Source organism: Orycteropus afer, unplaced genomic scaffold (assembly GCF_000298275.1).
Source record: "Orycteropus afer afer isolate SDZICR_OR568_19922 unplaced genomic scaffold, OryAfe1.0 scaffold00080, whole genome shotgun sequence".
In the NCBI taxonomy this organism is placed as follows: domain Eukaryota; kingdom Metazoa; phylum Chordata; class Mammalia; order Tubulidentata; family Orycteropodidae; genus Orycteropus; species Orycteropus afer.
Window position 1 is genome coordinate 5,754,313 of NW_006921667.1, and position 19,931 is coordinate 5,774,243.

The following is a 19,931-nucleotide window of genomic DNA, read 5'->3' on the forward strand; positions in this document are numbered from 1 at the left end:
TTTTGGTATTTTCACGCAAATTCTTCTGCTAGTTGGGGTTTAGTCCAAATCTGCATCCTTTCCTTCAAGGCTTAGGGGTCCAAGATTATCTTCTGTGTCTGTATTTATTGGTTTCCCTTTTCTTTGTTGAAGAGGGTCTGTGCAATCCTTCTGCCTAGTCCGCCATCTTGCCCCACCTCCTATTTTCTATTTTTTTGATAATAGCTGTATGAAGTGTGGTATCTTTTGGTTTTGATTTGCATTTCCTTAATGACTAATAGGTTTGAGGATCTTTTCATGTGCTTATTGGCCATTTTTAAAATCTTCATTGCAGAAATGTCTATGTAAATCTTTGGCCCATTTTCTGTAAATTGTCTCTTCATTTTCTTAACACAATTCTTTGCACAAAAGTTTTTAATTTTGACAAAGTCCACTTTTCTTTTGTTGCTTGTAATTTCGGTGTCTTATGTATCTAAGAATCCATTGTCAAAACTAGACCTTGAAGCTTTACCTGTTGTGTTTTTTCCTAAGAGTTTTATGATTTTTTTTCTTATATTTAGATCATTGATCCATTTTGAGTTAATTTTCATATGTGATGTGAGGTGTGGGCACAGCTTCATTGTTTTTATAATGAGATCCAGTTGTCTTAGCAACATTTATTAAAGAGAATATTCTTCCTTTACCCATTGAACTGTCTTTGCACAATCAGCTGACCTTATACATAGAGGTTTATTTCTGGATTGTCAGTTCTATTCCATTGGCCTGTGTATCTGTCCTTATACCAGTACTACCCAGTTGTGATTACTATAACTTCGTAGTATGTTTTGAAATCAGTAGAGGTCTTCCTAGTTTATTCTTGCTTTTCAAGATTGTTTTGACTATTTGGGGCCCTTGCTGCTCTATATGCGCTGGAGGACTGGCTTTTCCGTTTCTTCAAAAATGACTTGGTATTTGGATATAAATTGTGTTCAAAATTTGGATACCAACCTGTAGATTACTTTGGGTAGAATTGACATCTTGACAATAGTAAGTCTCACAATCCATGAACATGAGATGTCTTCTTTTTTATTTAGGCCTTCTTTAATCTCAGCAATATATCATTAGTTTTCAGTGTACAAATCTTTCACCTCTCTGGTTAAGTTTATTTCTAGGAATTTTATCCTTTTAGATACTATTGTAAATGGAATTGTTAATTTCCTTTTCAGACTGTTCATTGCTCCTGTATAGAAACATAACTAATTTTTGTATGTTGATCTTGTACTCTTTGACTTTGCTGAAATTTATTAAAAATATTTTTTTAAATGCCTTTATAGATTTACCAGACCAGAGCACTTAGGAAGCAGTGCCAAAATCAAGTGTAGTGGTTGCCATAGCTACCAGGAATCTACTAAGCAGCTCACCATGAAGAAACTGCCCATTGTTGCCTGTTTCCATCTTAAAGTAAGTTTCCCAGAAAACAAACTCTAGTGGCAGAATTGACTTCTGGTCCACATAAACATATAACCTATTGATCAAGCATACATAGTATGTTTTATAACTGCAGTGCATTAGTAAGGAATATTAAAAAAACTGGGAGGTGATAAGTTATACTTACATTCCTCTCTGCTGCTGACAGAAGTTTATTGTGGTAAACAAAGAATAATTTACTCATAATGAAAATAGAATGTGAGGTATACCACTTTTTTTTATATGGATGATATACCATATATTACCATTTTTCTTACCCTGTAGATCACCTGACCTGTAGAACTTCCTGTGCCAAAAATAAAAAAAAAATCTTTGTTACTAAGATTTTATTACTTCTTCTTTGTAAATTCCTCTATCCTTTCCCCCTCCCAAGTTTTCAGATTTCCTTTTACTTCAAAACTAGTTTAAAAAAACCCAAGCCTTTTGCATTATGATCTAGTCAAGGGGTCAGAAAACTTCTGTAAAAGGCCAGGTAGTAAATATTTTAGGCTGTGTGGGCCACATAAGGTCTCTGTTATCTTTATTTTACAATGCTTTATAAAAATTGCATACTAGCTAGATTGGGTAATGCTGATCTAGTCGAATTTGTTAGGTTGAAAGGAGCAGTGTGCTTGTGTTTGCTACCACAGTTTATATGTTTTTGTTTTCTTAACCAGGTTGGTTGGTAGATTTCTTTCTGTGACTCTGGTATTTATCACTGTGAATAATCCCATAACTTCAAGATTTGACTTGACCATCATAAGTTAGATTGGTATGGACTAATCCTGTTATTTGAGAGCTCTGGTAGCATAGTGGCTAAGACACTTGCCTGCTAACCAGACGGCTGGCGGTTCCAACCCACCAACCACTCCTCGGAAGGAAGGTTGGGCAGTCCTACTTCCATAGTGATACTGCCTCAGAAACCCAAGGAGGGGTCGCTATGAGTGGGTTTGACTCAACGGCACATAACAACAACAACAATCCTGTTACTGAATCTGTAAGCTCTAAATATAGCCAAAAAGCAATTTAAAAATTAAAATTAAAAGCTCACTGTTGGGAGTGCTCAGAGAAACACTAGTGATGGAACCCTGAAGGCTGACACTTTTTTCCTTCCTTTTCCCTCTCTGCTCCCATCTCCTTCACTTCTGTAGCGGTTTGAACACTCAGCCAAGCTGAGACGGAAGATTACCACATATGTGTCCTTCCCCCTGGAGTTAGACATGACCCCCTTCATGGCCTCAAGGTATGGATGAGTTTGTTCCTGTGTCCCTGTGGTTAAAAGAGAGTGTCTTATTATTCAGTAATGCAGCACAGGATTCTTTGATGAAGCAGTTATAGAAATTAACGTCAACCTTCACTTGCACAAACCTGATCACCCTGGCCTGAGCCCAAGATGAGTCCCCAGGTGGTGTACACGGTTAACATGCTTGGCTTGTAACAGAAAAGTTGGTATTTTTGAGTCTGCACAGAGGTGCCTTGGAAGAAAGTCATGGCAGTCTACTTCTGAAAAATCAGCCATTGAAGACCCAGAACACAGTTCTGCTGTGACACACCAGATCACCATCAGTCAGTTTACTTGGTAGCAGTTGGTTTAACCCAAGATATATTTTAGCTTAATGAATGCTTTTCCTCAGAGATGATAAGTAGTATTTTTTCTTAGAAAGTCAGTACAGGTAGGATCACAGCTAAAAGGCAGCTTTTAATCTGATGGAATGGATTTTGAAATAAAGATTTGATTTTGTATTTATAGATTCCATTTTTCTTGTTTTCCAATCTTGTAGACCACTTAAAATGTACTATCCAGACAAAATGTGGGAGCATCTAAAGCAAATTGCCTTGTTGAGTAACTAGTGACAAGACCATCAGAATAACCTCTCTATGTCTATGTCATGGAGCAGTGCCTAGGAAAGTTAGTCAACTTAACCATGATTTCACTTACATAGGGAGGTAATAATACAACTGCTGATATCAAAGTTCTTAATATTTTCAGCACGATATTAGTTGCCATCACTATATTAGTTGCCATGGTGACCTCATGTATGACAGAATGAAATGTTGCCTAGTCCTGTGCCATCTTCACAGTCAGTAGTATGCTTGAATCTGTGGTTGCAGCCATTATGTGGTGCCTTCCAACCTCTAAGGCTCATCTTCCAGCACTGTGTTGGACAGTGTTCCATTGGATCTATAGGATTTTCATTGGGCAAATTTTAGAAGAAGATCCCCAGGCCTTCTCAGTCTTTCTTAGTCTGAAGCTCCACTGAAACCTGTCACCCTGGTGACCCTCCTGGTGTCTGAAATGCATGTGGCATAGTTTCCAGCATTATAGCAACACACAGGTCACCACAGTACAGCAAATAGATGGGTGATGTCAGTTCATGGTAACAGTGGGTACACGCATTAAATAATCCTTGGAACTTTACATTTCCAGTGCTATGTCACCTCTTTATTTTAAAGGAGGGTATGGTGGTAGTACTCTTTGAGTGGCACAAATGATTAAAGCACTGAACTACTAACCAAAAGGTTGGTGGTTCAAGCCCACCCAGAAGTACCTTGGAAGATAGGCCTGGTGATCTGCTTCTGAAAAATCATATTCTTAAAAACCCAATGAACATTTCTACTCTGCACACATGGGAGCTCCATGAGTCAGAATCAACTCAGTGACAACTAACAACAACAACTACATGATGTTAGTAAAATAAGTAGTGATTTTGGTTCTTTTTTGAAGAAGTAACTGTCTTGATTGTTGAACAGATTTAATTTATACTTTTTAAAACTAATCCTTTACGTTGGGAAGGAATAATACTCCTGTCACCTATGTGCCCAGATCTAATCCTACCCCAAAGCCTATTTGGAAGCCTTTGTGGGTGACAACTGCCCAGGGTTTCCTCTCAAGGTCCAGAAAGTAAGGTCCAGTAGGTCTAGGATGACCCAACTCTGAGACAGCCGGCACACATGCTCTCTGGCAGCTGACTTAGCCATTCTGAGTCTTAGTTCTCCCCTGTGAAGGGGGTAATTCCTGCCTAAAAAAGGGTAATAGGTAAAGAATTAGAAATCCTAAGTGTTGTCCACCTAGTACAGTATTTGACATAGGCCCTCAGTGAATGTTGATGTAATGCTTTTCTTTGTCTAGTCATTCTAGTGACACTGAGTTTTGGTATTATTTGTCACAGCAAAGAAAGCAGGATGAATGGGCAGTACCAGCAGCCGATGGATAGTCTAAACAATGACAACAAGTAAGAGGCATTATGGTGTTTTGTTCTGGGTGTATCCATTTGTGAGCAGGGGAAGGAGGGATGCCTATTTGCCAGGACAGGCTGTTTCAGTCACATGCAGACAACTGCACATGTTAAGGAAATCTTAGAGCACTTGGTCTTTTTTGACCATTGGCCGACCTACTGTCTTGCCACTTTCTGACCCATGGTGAAAATAATTATTCCTTCTGTTAGGAAAGGGCTTTTCACACCTTTGTCTGTCTTGATCATCTTGATCATCCTTGATCATCTTTCTTGGCCTCCTGTGGGTAAGAAAGGTTTTGTCTTAGAGTGAAGAACTCTGTATCCAAACTTGGCCTCACTGCCTCTTGATGGTATCAGAACGAACTTTCTTTCCTTCCCATTGGGAAATTGATTTATTTTCCAGTCCTTTCTATCATTGGTGTGGAAGAAAGAAGGAAGGGATGTTAGTCTTGTTTGAAAGAACACTTAGAATATCCACACCACTAATAGTTCTCTGAAGGCTGTCAGTAGAGTCCCAGCTCCATGTGGACACAGCAGAACCTGGGCTAGAGCTTAGCAGGAACAATCCGGGCTCTCCTCTCCATGCAGCCAGCTGCACAGCTCCTTTAATTTCTAGGTGCTGAATATTTGGAGTCAGTAGGGCATCCCTTTAACATGCAGGTTCTTCACCCAAATACGGGCTTCCAACTGATTAAAGGAACTATGGTTTCTGATGGTGATATAATTGGGGTTACTGTTCTTTTCTCCATTCCTTTCTTCCCCACCCAGATACTCCTTGTTTGCAGTTGTTAACCATCAGGGAACCTTGGAGAGTGGACACTACACCAGCTTCATCCGGCAGCACAAAGACCAGTGGTTCAAATGTGACGATGCCATCATCACCAAGGCCAGCATCAAGGACGTGCTGGACAGTGAGGGGTATGTCCCCAGCCCCCAGGAGGGAGGTGGCATGGGAACCCCCTTACTTAGGTATGTCTGCACCTAACGTGGGGTCTGTCCTTAGTGTTCACCTTCACTTGTTCCGTGGGATGCTAGCTTGAGTAGTCTTTGAACAGGAGTGACCACAGTGACTCGTTCCCAGGCTCACAGCAAGCACATCATGGCAGCCATTTATTTTAACCACAGGCATGATCTGAGCACATGAGTTCTCTAGCAATTCTTCCTATTCCATTCCTTCATGACACAAGAAAACACTACTCCTCTGGGGCCTCAGGGAAAACCCCTTGCATCAGCCACTGTCTGCTTTCACTTCATTCTTAGTCTCAGGGCTCACTGGAATTCCCAGTCACCAGAATGAGAGTAAACTAAACCATCTACCATAATGACCTGCAGAGTCTGAACTTTATATTCTGAGCAATGGGGAAGCCCTCGAAAGATCTGAAATAGAATGACACAGTTGGATCTGTGCTTCAAAGGGCAGCCTTGACACCTAGAGGTGGATTTAGATGGAAATCATTGCCATTGTCATCCCAGCACAAAGAGACCCTAAACAAAGGAAGTGGAAGTCACAGGGAAGGGAACAGAGGCCAGAGGTGTTGCAGATGGATAGGATTTGATGGTTTCCTGATAAATGAGGGGGGAGGGTGGGTCCAGAGGGCTTTGGGCATTGGAGAAGGGTAGTACCACTTACAAAGTTAAGGACTATTTCCACCTTTGGGACCAAAAAGCTTGTACAGCCAAGAAACTTGATGCCTGTGGAGGATATTGCACACGTGCCCTTGTTTAGGGAGGTCAGTTTTTGTTTTAACTTCTAATTTATCAGAATGTAAGTATGCTTTCTCTCCTCTTCCTCCTCAGATACTTGCTGTTCTATCACAAACAGTTCTTGGAATATGAGTAGTCTTAGCAGCAGCTGGTCAGAATGACGGGAATGAGTTGGCAGTCCTCACACCACAACACCCTACCTTCCCAACATGGAGACACCACCACCCATTCAGGAGCTACCACCCTTGTTGGGCTTCCTGGCCTTGGCCTGAGGACAGGGAGCAGTGGTGCCCAGGACTCAGGTGGTTTGCACACACCGGCTCCACAGTCAGGGACAAGCTCTGGGAATTGCACAAAAAGTGAAAATTAAATGTAAGGTGTGTTTTTGGGAGGGGAAAAAGCAGAGTAGTCCTACTATCACTAGTGTATCTTGTGCTTCTCAGAAAAATGTGGGGCAAGTGGGTGGGGGGATGCCCTCAGCAGCACAAAGCATCTCTTGTTTGTGCTTTGATTCTAACTGACCAGTGGATGACAATGAAAAAAAGCCTAAAAAGGCCCATTTAAATGTTCTTAGGGGTACATTAAAGCAGTCAGGTAGAGGAGACAAGGATATTATAATAAGACAAAGAACTTTGCAAGTATCTTTCTATTTGTGAGTTTTAGTATTAAATACATATAGTCTGAGACTCTTAACCTGGTTGTTTTTAGCAGATACAAAGAAAAACCCGCAGGGCTTGTGAACTGAGAACACAAACTCAGGGTTCCAAGCATGTCTGTTCTGCAGAGAACTTAGCCTCACACTGCATGTTGAAGCATCAGCCCAGATGTTATCTCTTGGTTTTCTAGCAATCTTACTTCCCTCCTCCTTTTTAATGGTGAATTTCATAACTGTAATAATAGTAAGTGAATTATGGAGTTTATACTGAAATTTAGTTTTTTTTCCTCTTAATTCTTTAGAGTGAATCTTGCTTTTTTCATTGTTTCCCTCCCCCTCCCCATTGCCCCTTTACAAGTGTCTGTATCCACTGGTTAAAGTTGGCAGAGGGCATAGAGGAAAACTGACTGTAGCTAGTGAGCTGTTTGGTAGTTACAGGACCTTTTTATGTGATGGAGCATTTCTGTAGTGTCCTGCTGGTTCCCTGTATGTCTTTAATCCCACCTCTTTCTGTTTAATTGCTGGTGTGTTGGATATGAACTAGCGAGGGGCATCAAATGGAGACTACATCAAACTGGCTCTGTGTCCTGATTTCTGTGTTGTGTCTGATAGTAGCAGAAATTACTCATGAAGTGAACTTGTCAGGAGAATGAATAGAGGTAATAGAATGGTATTAGTTTGTTCCTTATAAGATATCTTGCACGTGTCTGTCTATTTAAACCTTGGCTTTCCCTTTCTGAGACATTTTTCCATTTACAACCTAGGGGCATGGTGGAGTCTGGATCTGACATGTCTGTTTTTAAGAGAAGAATAAGAGTAATCCATTTCAGGACTCAGTAAACTTTTTCTATAAAGAGCCTGAGTAAATGCTTTAGGCTTTGAGGCCCAAAGGGCTTTGTCTTAAAAGCAGCCATAGTCTATATATAGATCAGTAGGCATGGCTGTGTGCCAATGAAACTTACTTACGGACACTGAAATTTGGATTTCACAAAATTTTCATGTGTCATGAAATGTTGCTTTGATTTTTTTAAAAAAAAGATTTAAAAATAGAAAGCTATTCTCAGCTCAGCATACTTTACAAAAACAAGTGGCAGCCATATTTAGCCCTGGGCTGTGGTTGGCCGGCCCTGGATAATACCAACAGTAGGAGTTTCACCTCTAGGTGAAAAATGCTAGAATACATAAAACAAACATTATTTACTGCAGAATGCTCAAATGTGGAAAATCCTGAGTGTTTAATTTTAAAACAGTTCCCCTGTTTATTCTCTATGGTGTTCCAGCCTCTACAGAACACAGCTAAAGCGTGTTTTGAGATGGCAGTCACTGTCAGAGAAACAGACTCCCCAAAATGGCCCATGTGGCCAAGTTCCATGTAGTTGTGTGGCTATGCAATCAAGTGTTCTTTTTCTTCTTTTGAGGACACAGGCAAGGCATTGTCTTTTAATAAGGAACATATCCAGTGGAAAGGAGGGTTCATGTATGTTGGCCTACAGGATGCTGGGCCATGTTACCTTCCTAAAAATGCCTGCCACCTTGCTTGCTTACATTGCTGGCCTGTCCTGAGTATAGAGTATGATATGTAGCACATGTGCTTGTCATGGGCTGTTCTGGCAGGTTGCCTGTGGTTAGGCTGGTCCTGTCCACACACTATGGTGCACCTGAGCAGTGGCTGCCAACCCCTGGTTCCCCACATCTGTCTCAGCTTCCCCTCCTTGTTGGCTCTCCCACACCCCACTCCTATTCCCTCTTGAATCCATGGAGCACAGGAGCTGGCAAGACCGAGGGAGCCAGGGAGCCACATTAGTTGTCCCTGGACGTTCTTTTCAGCTGTTTACATTCAGAGAAATTCCCTTACTCATGCTCAGCACTTGGCTCAGATGGAGCTGATGGAGCCTCTGTCTCCAGAGTGGGCATAGGCTCTAGGCTTGCTTCACCACCTCTCTGCCTATGCTGTCCACTTGTGTTTCTGTGTTGGACATGCGGCCTGTGTTTGCCTTTGCAGAAACAGGTGGTTTTGAGGATTTCTTCTCCTGTAGCCCTAACCCTGTTCAGGAAAGCTGTTTTCCTGTTCCCTGTTAACCACCTTGTGTAGTTAGTGTTCACATTGTCACAAAATAGGTTTCATCACTAAGAATCTTATCATATGCCCCTTCCACCCTGCCAGAGTATTAGTCCCTCCAAGCTGTCACCATCAGCACAGTGTTGTATAGCCTGGGATCTGAAATCTGCTGGGTCCCCTCAAAGATGTCTTAAGGGGTTGTCTGGTTGGCCATTAGTGCAGCACTTCACAGCCCTAATCTGGGCTTCCCTCAGATTTCCTAGGGGGATTTTTTGAGCACGAATGGTTTGCCGACCCACAAGCACTAAGGAACGCAGAGTTGGGCAACTCAGGGGTTAAGTGGATGGTTGCCCTTGAGCTGGGCTGGGTCCCCTTTCTGTTTTCTGGCCTAGCACTCTCTCTGAACTCTCTCTCTCTGTTATGTATCCATCTAAGTGCTGCCATAGTCTAACGCTTCCATTGTTTTAAAACTGCTGTTCTTCTGACAACTAAAGTAACTGTTTTGTTTACTATAACTCTGAAAAGAAAAATTGTAAGATAAATTCCAATGATTGTGCTGTGATTAGATATTTTATTACTGAGATGTTTACACTTGTCTCTCTGAGGAGCTGTGTGACTCTACCCCCACCCCAGTGACTGTAGTGTTTCTTGTGTCATAATAAAACTACATTTTATCCTGCAGCCTGGTGATTGTCCTGTCACTAACTCAGCAGCCAAAGGGAGGCCAATTGTGTACTTTCTCCCACTCGGAGCACCCATGATCCATGTATCTTTGTCTCTTTGACCCTTCTGTGGCTGGAGGGTAGCATGCATAGGATGCATGATGGCTGGGGTTCTTATACCAAGGATACAAGAATAGCTGGAAGTCCTCATACCAGAATTCAGGGTTGGCCAAGGTCCTCACACCTGGCAAAATATCATGGCTCTTGACCAAAGGGAGCCACCCACCCTTCATCCCTGAAGAGTCTGCTTACTCACCCCACCCCACCCCCCAGCATTTGGGTGCTGTGGTTTCCATTAACCTCATCACAAGTTCCTTTGCTGCCTTTCCATGGAAGTACAAAGAGACTCCTTGAAGACCCCCCCCCCCAAGTTCTGGCAGGCCTTCTTGTCCCCATTGTATAGCAGCACCACAGTTTCCCATAAGTAATCAGAATCAAAGAATAACCCCTTTTTCTTTTTTTATTCCCTGTTGGTTCAGTGGCATGAGTCCAAAATGACCAGATGAAGATTTCATCTTCAAGTGAAATGGAATCACGTGTCCCATTGGGGAAGTTTCCTCCACTAGGGACTGACATCTTTAAAGAAGCAAAGTTCATATTTGCCAGGAGACAAACAGTTTGTGAGTGAATTATGACATATAATATAGAGAACAAATACCATTTCCAGCCTTGATTGTAAGACCATGTGTGGTCTTACTGTGGGAGATGTTACTATATAATGATTTCTACTTAGAAGGTAACAGTCACCCTAACCAAGTCTTCGTCACCTTTCTGTACCCCACCTACCTTTGGACGGTGGGGTATTGTGGTGAATTGAGTTCCTTTGTATGAGCTTTTGGCTTGGTTCTTTGAAAAAAGAAGAGAAAGTTTTCCTCTAAGCCTTGAAGAGTTACCTTTGTCCTAGTTTTCTACCTTGAAAGGTTTATTATTTTTGTTCCCATTGATTGACATTTCCTGGGCAAGTTGTAAACAACTTGTGGTTTGGTACTTTTTTGTTTGGCCCTGGACTATAGCCTGCCCAGTGATTGTTAGGCACCTTGCAAGGATTCATCAGTAGACAGATAGTGTCAGGAGCCTACTGTGCAAATGAAGTATTTGTGGCCTACCAGGAGGGGATTGGTCAGTTTGCAGCCCCCTACTGGAGAGGGTCATGCCTTGAAATTGTCGAAATGTTTGTAGATGTAAGTTAAGTAGGCAACACCACATAGAGGTTTTCAGAGATAGGAAGGAGCAAAAGGAAGAAAGAAGGAGAGAAGAAAGGAGACAGGGAACCTGAATGAAAGGTATAACATGGGTCAAAGGCTATAACACTGAAGACAGAGACAGACCCTGAAGGGGCCATGTGGTAGAGAGATGGTGACATACAGCAGGGCCAAGAGCATATTGTCCTCAGGGGTCTGAGAGGAGGCGTGTCCTCAGGACCCGGAAGAGCCTTCCACGTTGAGAGAGCTGAGAGAATTGTCCTGCACTGAAGAAGGGAGGCCTTGCTTACATGCTTCCTGATCCTGATCCTGAGTTGTAACCTCTTGATCCTCATCTCAAGCTGTACCTGTTCCTTAATAAACCATTTAACTGTAAGTATGGTCTGAGTTCTGTGTGGCCATTGCAATGGTTTATTGAACCCAGAAGAGAAATAGTGCCATGGAGGGACAACTGGTATCAGAATTGGTAAAAGTGGGTGTGTAGAAGTATGTCCAATCTCTACCTCATAGGAATCAGTTTTGGGCTGATGCTGGTCATTGTCCTCCCTGAAGTTAGGTTCTGATCCTACTACTATTACTCCCACTATTTTACAGGTATGTAGTACAGTTAATGGTATGAATGGGAAGTCATTGTTGCATGCCCTATGCTGTGAATTGGAGTTCCTGATGGAAGCTGTGCTGTGTGGAATGCAGGATGGTGAGTGGCTAGTGTTGTTGTTTTTAGGTGCCGCTAAGTCGTCTCATAGAGACCCTATGCACAGCAGAACGAAATACTGCCCCATCTTTTGCCAGCCTCGTGATCTTTGCTATACCTGAGCCCATCATTGCAGCCACTGTGTCTGTCCATCTTATTGAGGGCCTTCCCCTTCTTCGTTGACCCTCCACTTTACCAAGCATGATATCCTTCTCCAGGCATTGGTTTCTTGACAACATAACCAAAGTAGGTGAGATGAAGTCTGGCCATTCTCACTTCCAAGTAGCATTCTGGCTGTACTCTTCCAGAATGGATTTGTTAGTCCTGTTAGCAGACCATGGTACTCTTTAACATTCTTTTCCAACACCACAACTCAAAAGCATCAACTCTTCTTTGGTCTTCCTTATTCATTGTCCAGCTCTCACATGCATATGAGACGATTGAAAATACCATGGCTTGGGTTAGGTGCACTTTAGTCTTCAAGGAGACATCTTTGTTCTTCAGCACTTGAAAGAGGTCTTTTGCCACAGATTTGCCCAATGCAGTACGTCATCTGATGTCTTGATTACTGCTTCCATTGGTGTTGATTGTAGAACCAAGTAATAGGAAATCCTTGACAACTTCAGTCTTTTCTCCATCTACCATGAAGCTGTTTATTGGACCAGTTGTGAGGATTTTTGTTATCTTTGTATTGAAGTGTAATCCATACTGCAGACTGTAGCCTTTAATCTTCATCATTAAGTGCTTCAAGTCGTCCTCACCTTCAACAAGCAAAGGTGTGTCATCTGCGTATCACAGGTTGTTAATGAGTCTTCTTCCAATCCTGATGCCACATTCTTCTTCATAGAATCCGGTTTCTCAGATTATTTGCTCAGCATACAAGTTAAATAAGTATGGTGAAAGGATACAACCCTGATGCACTCCCTTCTTGATTTGAACTATGCAATATCCCCTTGTTCTGTTTGAATGACAGCCTCCTGATCTATGTACATGTTCCTCATGAGTACAATCAAGTGTTCTGGAATTCCCATTCTTCTCAGTGTTATCCATAATTTGTTACGATCCACACAATCAAATGCTTTTCCATAATCAATAAAACATATATAAACATCTTTCTGGTATTCATTGCTTTCAGATAAGATCCATCTAACATCAGCAGTGATATCCATGGTTCCATGTCCTCTTCTGAATCCAGCTTGCATTTCTGGAACTTGTTAATGTACTGCTGCAAGCGTTTTTGAATTATCTTCAGTAAGATTTTACTTTCATGCGATTTTAATGATACTGTTTGATAATTTCCACATTCTATGGGATCACCTTTCTTTGGAATGGGTACAAATATGGATCTCTTCCAGTCATTTGGCCGGGTAACTGTCTTCCAAATCTCTTGGCATAACCGAGTGAGTACATCCAGCAGGGCATCCATTTGTTGTAACATCTCAATGGGTATTCTGTCAATTCCTGGAGCCTTGTTCTTTGCCACTTCCTTCAGTGCAGCTTCAACTTCTTCCTTCAATACCAATGGTCCTTGATTATATGCCACCTCCTGAAATGGATGAACGTTGACCAATTCTTTTTGGTACAATAACCTGAGTATTCCTTCTATCTTCTTTGATGCTTCCTGCATGGTTCAATATTCTGCCCATAAAATCTTTCAGTATTGGAACTCAAGGCTTAAATATTTTCCTCAGTTCTGTCAGCTTGAGAAATGCTGAGTATGTTCTTCCCTTTTTGTTTTCTGACTCCAAGTCTTTGCACATTTCATTATAGTAATTGGCTTTGTATGCTCGAGATGCTTTTTGAAATCTTCTGTTCAGCTCTTTTAGCTTGTCTTTTCTTCCATTTGGTTTAGCTACTTTCCGCTCATGGGCAAGTTGTAGAATCTCTTCTGACAGCCATTTTGGTCATTTCTTCCTTTCTTGTCTTTTTAATGACCTCTTGCTTTCTTCATGGATGATGTTTTTTATGTCATCCCACAGTAATTCTGGTTTTCAGTCATAGGTGTTCAGTGCATCAAATCTATTCTTTAGATGGTCTCTAAATTCAGGAGGTATATATTCAAGGTCATATTTTGCCTCTCGTGGACTTGTTTTAATTGTCTTCAACTTCAACTTTAACATGCATATGCACAGTTGATGGTCTGTTCCATAGTCAGCTCCTGGCCTTGTTTTGGCTGAAGATACTGAACTTCTCCATCACCTCTTGTCATAATTATAGTCACTCTGATTCCTGTGTATTCCATCTGGTGAAGTCCATGTGTATAGTCATTGCTTATGTTGTTGAAAAAAGGTATTTGCAATGAGTAAGTCATTGGTCTTGCAAAATTCTATCACGTGATCTCCAGTATTATTTCTATCCATATTTTCCAACTACCAGTAATTCATCTTTGTTTCCAGATTTTGCATTCCAGTCACTGATGATAATCAACACATCTTGATTGCATTTTTGGTCAATTTCAGACTGCATAAGTTGGTAGAAATCTTCAATTTCCTCATCTTTGGTTTTGGTGGTTGGTGTGTAAAGTTAATAATAGTAGCATTAAGTGGTCTTCCATGTAAGTGTATGGATATTATCCTATCACTAACAATGTTGTAGTTCAGGGCAGATCTTGAAACAGTCTTTGTAACAATGAATGCTACACCATTCCTTTTCAATTTGTCATTCCCAGCATAGTAGATCATATGGTTGAATGATTTAGAATGGCCAAAACTGGTCCATTTCAGCTCACTAATGCCTAGGATATTGATCTTTATTCATTCCATTTCATTTTTGACAACTTCCAATTTTCCTAGATTGATCCTTCATATATTCCGTGTTGCAATTATTAAATGGATGTTTTCATTTGTTTCTAGTCATTTTAAGTTGTGCCACATCACCCAGTGGAGGTCCCAAAAGCTTTATTCTATCCATATCATTAAGGTCGTCTCTGCTCTGAGGAGTCAGCTCTTCTTCAGTCAAATTTTGAGTGCATTCTGACCTGATGGGACTCATCTTCTGGCACTGTACCGGACAGTGTTTTCAGGGCTATTCATAAAGTTTTCCAGTAATGTATCAGACAGTTTTCACTGCTATTCATAACGTTTTCACTGGCCAAATGTTTTATTTTAAGGCCATTGCCCAAGGTCTGCAAGTGCAAAGGGGTTAGGAACAACTAAGGAAAATGAACTTGTCTGTCAGTTTGTCATCTTGTGGTGGCTTGCATGCTGCTATGAGGCTGGAGGCTATTCCACCATGTTGCAAAATGCGAGGGGGGTTACCCATGGTGGGCAGGTTTCAGTGGTGCTTCCAGGCTTAGAGAGACTAAGAAGAAGAAAGAGGCCATCTGCTTCTCAAAAGAATTGGCCAGTGAAAATGGTGAGTGGCAGGGCAGGTAAATCCACACCTGATTGTAAGTTTATTCCAGTGGATGGAAGTAAATCCGCCCAGTCTGTGTAAAAGATCCTGTGTAGTAGCCTGCCACCTGGTGGCTGGCCATCTCCCTTGGAGATGATGCTACATCCAGGATCAGTATATCTCCGCTGTTGGCAGATTAGGCACCAGTGGCATTGTTGGCTGGATGAGCCTTGGTCAGGGCAGGCCAGTGATAATGAAGCCTATTCCAGGTGCTGTCCCCTTCATGGCAGCTGCTTAGCCCAGGCCCTGTTGAACAAGCCTGAAGCTTGGACAAGACAGTATACACAAGACAGACTGTCGAGCCTCCTCTGGGGTAGGGGGATGGCTCTGGGGGGATTGCACTGGGCACTTTCCCAGTCTCACCTTTTGAGGGTTCATCCCCCACCTTTCAGACTTGTCACCTGCTTTTTAACCCCACTGCTTGCAAGTTTTTGACCACCCAGCCAAGCTATTAGCAACTTCCTACAAATCAATGTAGGTCAGTATTTTGGGCCATAACTCATTCCAGACATACTACTGCTTGAAGTGTAGTAAAACCAGGAGGTTTTTCTTCACTGTCCTCCCGGTCTGTAACTGCAGAGGATGAGAGCTGCAGCTCTATCCACTTTCAGGTCATTCTGGCATATCATGGAGACACATCTGTAAGCTGTGTTTTTTCTTTCTCAGTCATAAGAAACATGAGGAGGTCCTTTGCCTGGCTCAAGAGAGGCAGCAATGTAACATGTCAGTGTTGAAGGAGACTGACCACCGGTTTATGCTGCTCAACCTCTCTTACCTGCCATTTCTGCTTGATGATAGATTGCAGCTGGACACATGTCCAACTTTAAAGCAAGGTAGACCAGACAGTGCCTGTCTTATTGTGAAATGACTAAGTGTGGAGTATCTTCTGAGTCCTAGTAGCAAGTAGAAACTGATTCTCAAAATGGAAATAGCTATCTGCAGAAGATTGGTTTGCTCCCAAATTCTGGACCAACTGCATTGTGACTCTTCTGTTAGCCCTCTCAAGAGTCTCCATAAAATACCGTTGTTTTCCATGGACATTTCAAGTCCCGTTGGGTCTCCTGGATCGTAAGATTGAAGTGGTAGAGCAGTATGTATGACAGATAGCCTGAACTTGCTCTGATCCCACTTGAAATTGGCAGCCATATGATGCCTTCAGGTGAGTCAGAAGAAAACACTCAAGTGTGGTATATGTTGTCTCTAAAATATAAAGGGTAGTACAAGGCACAGCAGCTTGTCTTTCATCTTGGAGAGGATATCTTTACATGCTTCAGACCACTGAACCTCCAGAATTCACTGAGTTTGGAACCCCTGAGTTTTGGGTAGTTTATTGTTCATCTTTAGTTCACCTGTGTTTTACTAAAGCATTTATAATATTTGCTACTTCCTGTCTATTAGCTCCAACCCACAAAATGTCACCATTGCAATGGACCAAAGTGATGTTTATGGGATGTCAAGATGCTCAGTATATCTGTACTGTTCTAGTAGAGACCAGGAGAATTGATGCAGCCCTGATGCTGTACCATGAAGGTGTCCTGTTGGCCCTGTCACATATTATCAAGCTACATTTGGTAGTCTTACAAACTGGTATAGGGCAGTGTGGTTCAGAGGTAGAATTCTCCCCTTCCATGTAGGAGACCAGGATTTGATTTCTGGTCAATGTACTCTATGTGAAGCCACCACCCATCTGTGTCATTGGAGGCTTGTATGTTTCTGTGATACTGAACAGGTTTTGGTGGAGCTTCTAGACTTAAAATGGACTAGAAAGAAAGGCCTGATTATCTACTTCTAAAAACCAGCCAGTGAAAATGTTACGGATCACAACAGCCCTATCCACAACTAATGAGGATGGCACAGGACCAGGTAGTGTTTTGTTCTGTTGTGCATGAGGTCACCATGGGCCAGGGGCTGACTTGATGACAGCTAACAATAAAGAAAATAGCTGAGGAAAGGGGCATTGGCCAATTCAGTAGATTGATAGTGTCTGGGGCCATATTGATTTGATCCAGTGAAGATACTTCATGACAGTACTGCAATTTGAGCTACCACCCGATTAAGTCTACAGTAATCCATAGTCATTCTCTAAAATCCATTGACTTCTGCACAGCCCGAACAAGTGAGTTAAAAGAAAAAATGACAGATATTATCACTGTTCCAATAAGGACATTGACTTCTTAAGTCTCTGATGAATATGATATTGCTTATGGGTTACAATCTTGGTAGGGAGATAAAATTTCAGAAGCTTTCATGCAGTTCCTACTATAAGAGCCCTCATGCAGTTGATTAAAGAGTTAATGTGGGGATCCTGCCACACATACAGGAACTGGGGAAATAACTGCAAGGTGGGCCTATGAACCAACTGGGCCCACTGTAAATTGGACTTGAGCTAAGACTCCAGTGATGACCCAGCCACCAGTGCCCCACTTTAATTGGTGGGTTTCAAGAAGTTGCATCAGTTCTGCTCATTGACTTCTCTTGCTCTAATAATCTAGGTATTTTCTTGTTCCCTAGGGCATGATTACTCTAGTAAACTGCCACTGGTCTCCTGCAGGAAGATCTATGGTCTATATTTGTGTCAGTCATGAAGGAACCTTCTTAATGGTACCTGGGAGGGGCACTGAGTCTGACTTGTCCTAAGAAAGTGTAGTAAGGTCATGACTCTCCCCTGGCATAATTCACATCAGACTTCTGGCTGCCAGTCCTAGATATGAAAATGTATGTCTCCAAAAAGACCTGTATAAGAATGTTCATACCAATCAGAAGCAATTCAGTGTCTATCAACAGGAGAATGAATAAGCAAATCATGGTATATCCATATAATGGAACACTAAAATAAAAACCAGTCACCACTGAATTGACTGCAACTCATGACAGCCCATGTGTTGCAAAATGGTGCTGTCCCGTAGGGTTTGCACTACCCGACAGTAAAAACACAGCCTCTGAAATGTTGAATGAAAGATGCCAAACACAAAAGAGTACATATGACATTCTCCATTTGAATAAAGTTAAAGTTAAAACAGAACTGATCCATGATGATAGGAATAAAACCAGTTTGGGTGGGGTATTACTGGGGAAGGATGTGAAAGAACTCTTTGGGGTAATAGGAATGTTCTGTATCTTCATTGGAGTGTGAATCACACAGGCTTAAAAAACTTCAAACACTGTATTTTAGAGGACTGCATTTCACTATATGTAAAATATGTTGTTATTTGCCTTTAAATCAACTACTATGCATGGTGACACCATGTGTACAGAGTAGAGACTGCTCCGTAAAGTTTTCAAGGCTGTGGACTTTCAGAAGCAGATCACCAGACCTCTCTTCCAAGGCACCTCTGGGTGGATTCAAATTCCAACCGTTTGGCTAGTAATTGATTCCTTAATCATTTGCACGACCCTGGGACTAATGTATAATACATTTCAATTTACCAAATAAATTAAATGTATAATTTCCAGGCTGGAGCCCTGTGGGGCAATAGTATTTCCCTAAGCTTTCTAATTCACTCTTGCAGCACAATCAGCACTGGTCAGTCCTTGGAGGGTGGCAGGAAAGAACACCCCCAAGTGATACTGATGGACATGTGTGAGCAAAAATAGCACTGTGGTTAAAAAGAAGCAACTATTATCTTGGGATGCATTAAATAGAAGATAGTGTCTAAAAATGAGGGGGCCAGACCTAGTCTTAAACCCACAGCATTTAGTGCCTGCCCACAATAAATATTCACTGAATAAATTACTATCCCATATGGGAGGCCTGATGGTATAGTGCCTAAGGCACTTGACTGTAACCAGAAGGCTGGAAGTTCAAACCCACTATCCACTCTTTAGGAGCTCTGGTAGCATAGTGGTTAAAGCACTTGACTGCTCAGAAGGCTGGCGTTTCAAACCCACCAGCCACTCCTCGGAAGGAAGGTTGGGCAATCCTACTTCCGTAGTGATACTGCCTCGGAAACTCAAGGAGGGGTCGCTATGAGTTGGGGCCGACTCGACGGCACATAACAACAACAACAACAATCCACTCCTTGGAAGGAAGATTGGGCAATCTAATTCTGTAGAGATACTGTCTCGGAAACCCAAGGAGGGGTCACTATGAGTTGAATTGACTCAACAGCGGTGAGTTTGTTTTGTTTTCCCCTTTGGTTATGGCCTCCATAACCAAAAAATATCCCAAGTGAGCAAGGAGGGGCCAGGGACATGGAAATGATCTAGAGTTCTCACTGTCTGTGAGAAATGTGGGCAAAGAGGGGTCTGTGGCACTCTGCAATCTGATTTCACAGTTGGTTTCCACAAGCTGGATCTCAAAGGCCTGCCAAGGAAGTGACATTGAACAGGGGTGATCATGCTTACAGGCATTAAGAGCACAGGATCAGCAGGAAAGCAGAGATGAAAGACACTACAGGCATTAGCAATGTCAAGAGTAGCTTGGCAACAGGGCCACACTAGGACTAATGGAGAAACTGGAGCTGTTTACCTGAAGAAAACATGCCAAATCTCTTCATATAGTTAGGAGTCAGCACATGGAGAAAGGATAAACCTCAGTTCTGTGTGGCTCTGAGGAGAATCAGTGGACAGAAGTCACAGAGAAGTAGATGATCTCTGTAAATTTCTAAAGACTATCTTTCTTCCAAGAGAGCAATCTAAAAATGGGGTGAATGGGTAGAAAAGTCCCATTCCGAGCCACAAAGGATTGCGATCTGGGACTTGAGCGTTTGATGAATGTGACTGGCTGTTTCCTTGAAAAGACTTGGTGATTTGAGTTATCATTAATGAGGGTTTGGGGAAGCACTCATAGCACCTGTGAAAGCAGCAAGATCAAAAAGAGGGAGAGGTTGGGAGGTGACAAC

At 42.1% G+C, this 19,931-nt stretch overlaps 1 protein-coding gene across 1 annotated transcript in view; it reads left to right on the plus strand.

The window, feature by feature from the left end:
- Window positions 1–6,501, plus strand: part of USP22 (ubiquitin specific peptidase 22) — a 138,076-nt gene extending 131,575 nt beyond the window's left edge. The window contains exons 9-13 of the mRNA XM_007941438.2: window positions 1,293–1,419; window positions 2,577–2,668; window positions 4,596–4,658; window positions 5,430–5,579; window positions 6,459–6,501. Coding sequence (XP_007939629.1) covers window positions 1,293–1,419; window positions 2,577–2,668; window positions 4,596–4,658; window positions 5,430–5,579; window positions 6,459–6,501 — 475 coding nt within the window. The remainder of the gene's footprint in view (window positions 1–1,292; window positions 1,420–2,576; window positions 2,669–4,595; window positions 4,659–5,429; window positions 5,580–6,458) is intronic.
- The last annotated feature ends 13,430 nt before the right edge of the window (window positions 6,502–19,931 follow it).